The 1,628-nt window shown below is 40.0% G+C and overlaps 1 protein-coding gene across 1 annotated transcript in view; it reads right to left on the minus strand.

Annotated features, from left to right (window-relative positions):
• PPIL3 (peptidylprolyl isomerase like 3) overlaps positions 1–1,628 on the minus strand; it is a 16,518-nt gene that overhangs the window by 12,201 nt on the left and 2,689 nt on the right. Inside the window, exon 3 of the mRNA XM_017545238.2 lies at positions 1,202–1,269. Within this exon, the coding sequence (XP_017400727.2) occupies positions 1,202–1,269 (68 nt within the window). The remainder of the gene's footprint in view (positions 1–1,201; positions 1,270–1,628) is intronic.

The raw sequence follows: 1,628 nt of genomic DNA on the forward strand, positions 1-1,628 counted from the left end.
AGTAGCTGGGATTACAGGCACGCACCACCATGCCCAGCTAATTTTTTGTATTTTTAGTAGAGACGGGGTTTCACCATGTTGACCAGGATGGTCTCGATCTCTTGGCCTCGTGATCCACCCACCTCGGCCTCCCAAAGTGCTGGGATTACAGGCTTGAGCCACCGCGCCCGGCCCCGAGTACACTTTTTTTGAGACAAGGTCTTGTCCTGAGCATGATCTTGGCTCACTACAGCCTTGATCTCCTGGGCTCATGCAATCCTCCTGCCTCAGTCTCTTGAGTAGCTGGGACTACAGGCACATGCCACTACAACAGGCTAATATTTGTATATATATATATTTTTTTTTTTTTTTTTGTAGAGATAGGGGTCTCAACATATTGCCCAGGCTGGTTTCAAAATTTTGGCCTCAAGCAATCCTCCTGACTGGGCCTCTCAAAGTGCTGGGATTACTGTACCCAGTCCCGACTGAGGATACTTTATCACTCTTTTTCTAATCATAAAGTTATGATTCTATGCAGATACAAAGTATGAAAGACCACACAATAAATCATTAACTGAAGTTATCTCTGGGAAGTGGAATTGATTTTTAAAAATAGGCATGCACTAGTTTTTAAATTTTAGACAAAAAAAAAAAAAAAGACTCCATAGAGGTTTGAAAAATACAGAAAAATATAACAAAGAAAATTAAAAATCCCTAATTTTACCATGGTGAAGACTATATGCACTTTTCCTTAACCTAACTGCAATCTGCCACAGGTATCAAGTCAATACAGGAATGTTCAAACATCCAACAGAAGATGATAAAAGCTGGGCACTGATAATGGGTAACATTGCAACCAGGAAGTTTGATAGTCTTTCCTCCCCACTCTCAAAAACGGCTACTGTTTCATGTCATTCAACATGAATTTTATGGTGAGATAGTAAGCCCTTTTGGTACATTACTAGTTAAACATTTCAGGTTAGATTCAAAGATGAACTCACTTAATATCAAGAGTCACATGGTGGTGAGATTCCAGTACACGTTAGGATAGGACCACCATTCATCAAGTCTCCCTGACATTATTTGTCAGATGTACAAAAACTATAAAAAAGTATATTCATTTTGCAATTATGTTAACTTGTATTACTATAACACATGTATCAAAGTATCCAAGCATAACCAAGGCATGATAACATAGATTTTTAAAGAATTGAGGATTTACCTTAAGATATTCACTGTATTCATCCTCAAACTTCTTGCCCCAGATACTGTTACCTCCTCTTCCAGTACCTATATTCCAAGGCAAGAAAATCAAAAGAAGTATTTAATTAAAATAGCAAACAAGCTCATTTCCCAAAACTTAATGAATACTTTATAGTACAACCACTTAAATATAAATAAAATTTGGCCAGGCATGGTGGCTCATGCCTATAATCCTAGCACTTTGGGAGGTTGAGGCGGGCGGATTGCCTGAGCTCAGGAGTTCGAGACCAGCCTGGACAACATAGTGAAACCCTGTGTCTACTAAATACAAAAAAATTAGCTGTGTGTGGAGGCATGCACCTGTAGTCCCAGCTACTCGGGAGGCTGAGGCAGGAGAATTGCTTGAACCCAGGAGGCGGAGGTTGCAGTGGGCTGAGATTGTGCCA

Source organism: Cebus imitator, unplaced genomic scaffold (assembly GCF_001604975.1).
Source record: "Cebus imitator isolate Cc_AM_T3 unplaced genomic scaffold, Cebus_imitator-1.0 Scaffold178, whole genome shotgun sequence".
In the NCBI taxonomy this organism is placed as follows: domain Eukaryota; kingdom Metazoa; phylum Chordata; class Mammalia; order Primates; family Cebidae; genus Cebus; species Cebus imitator.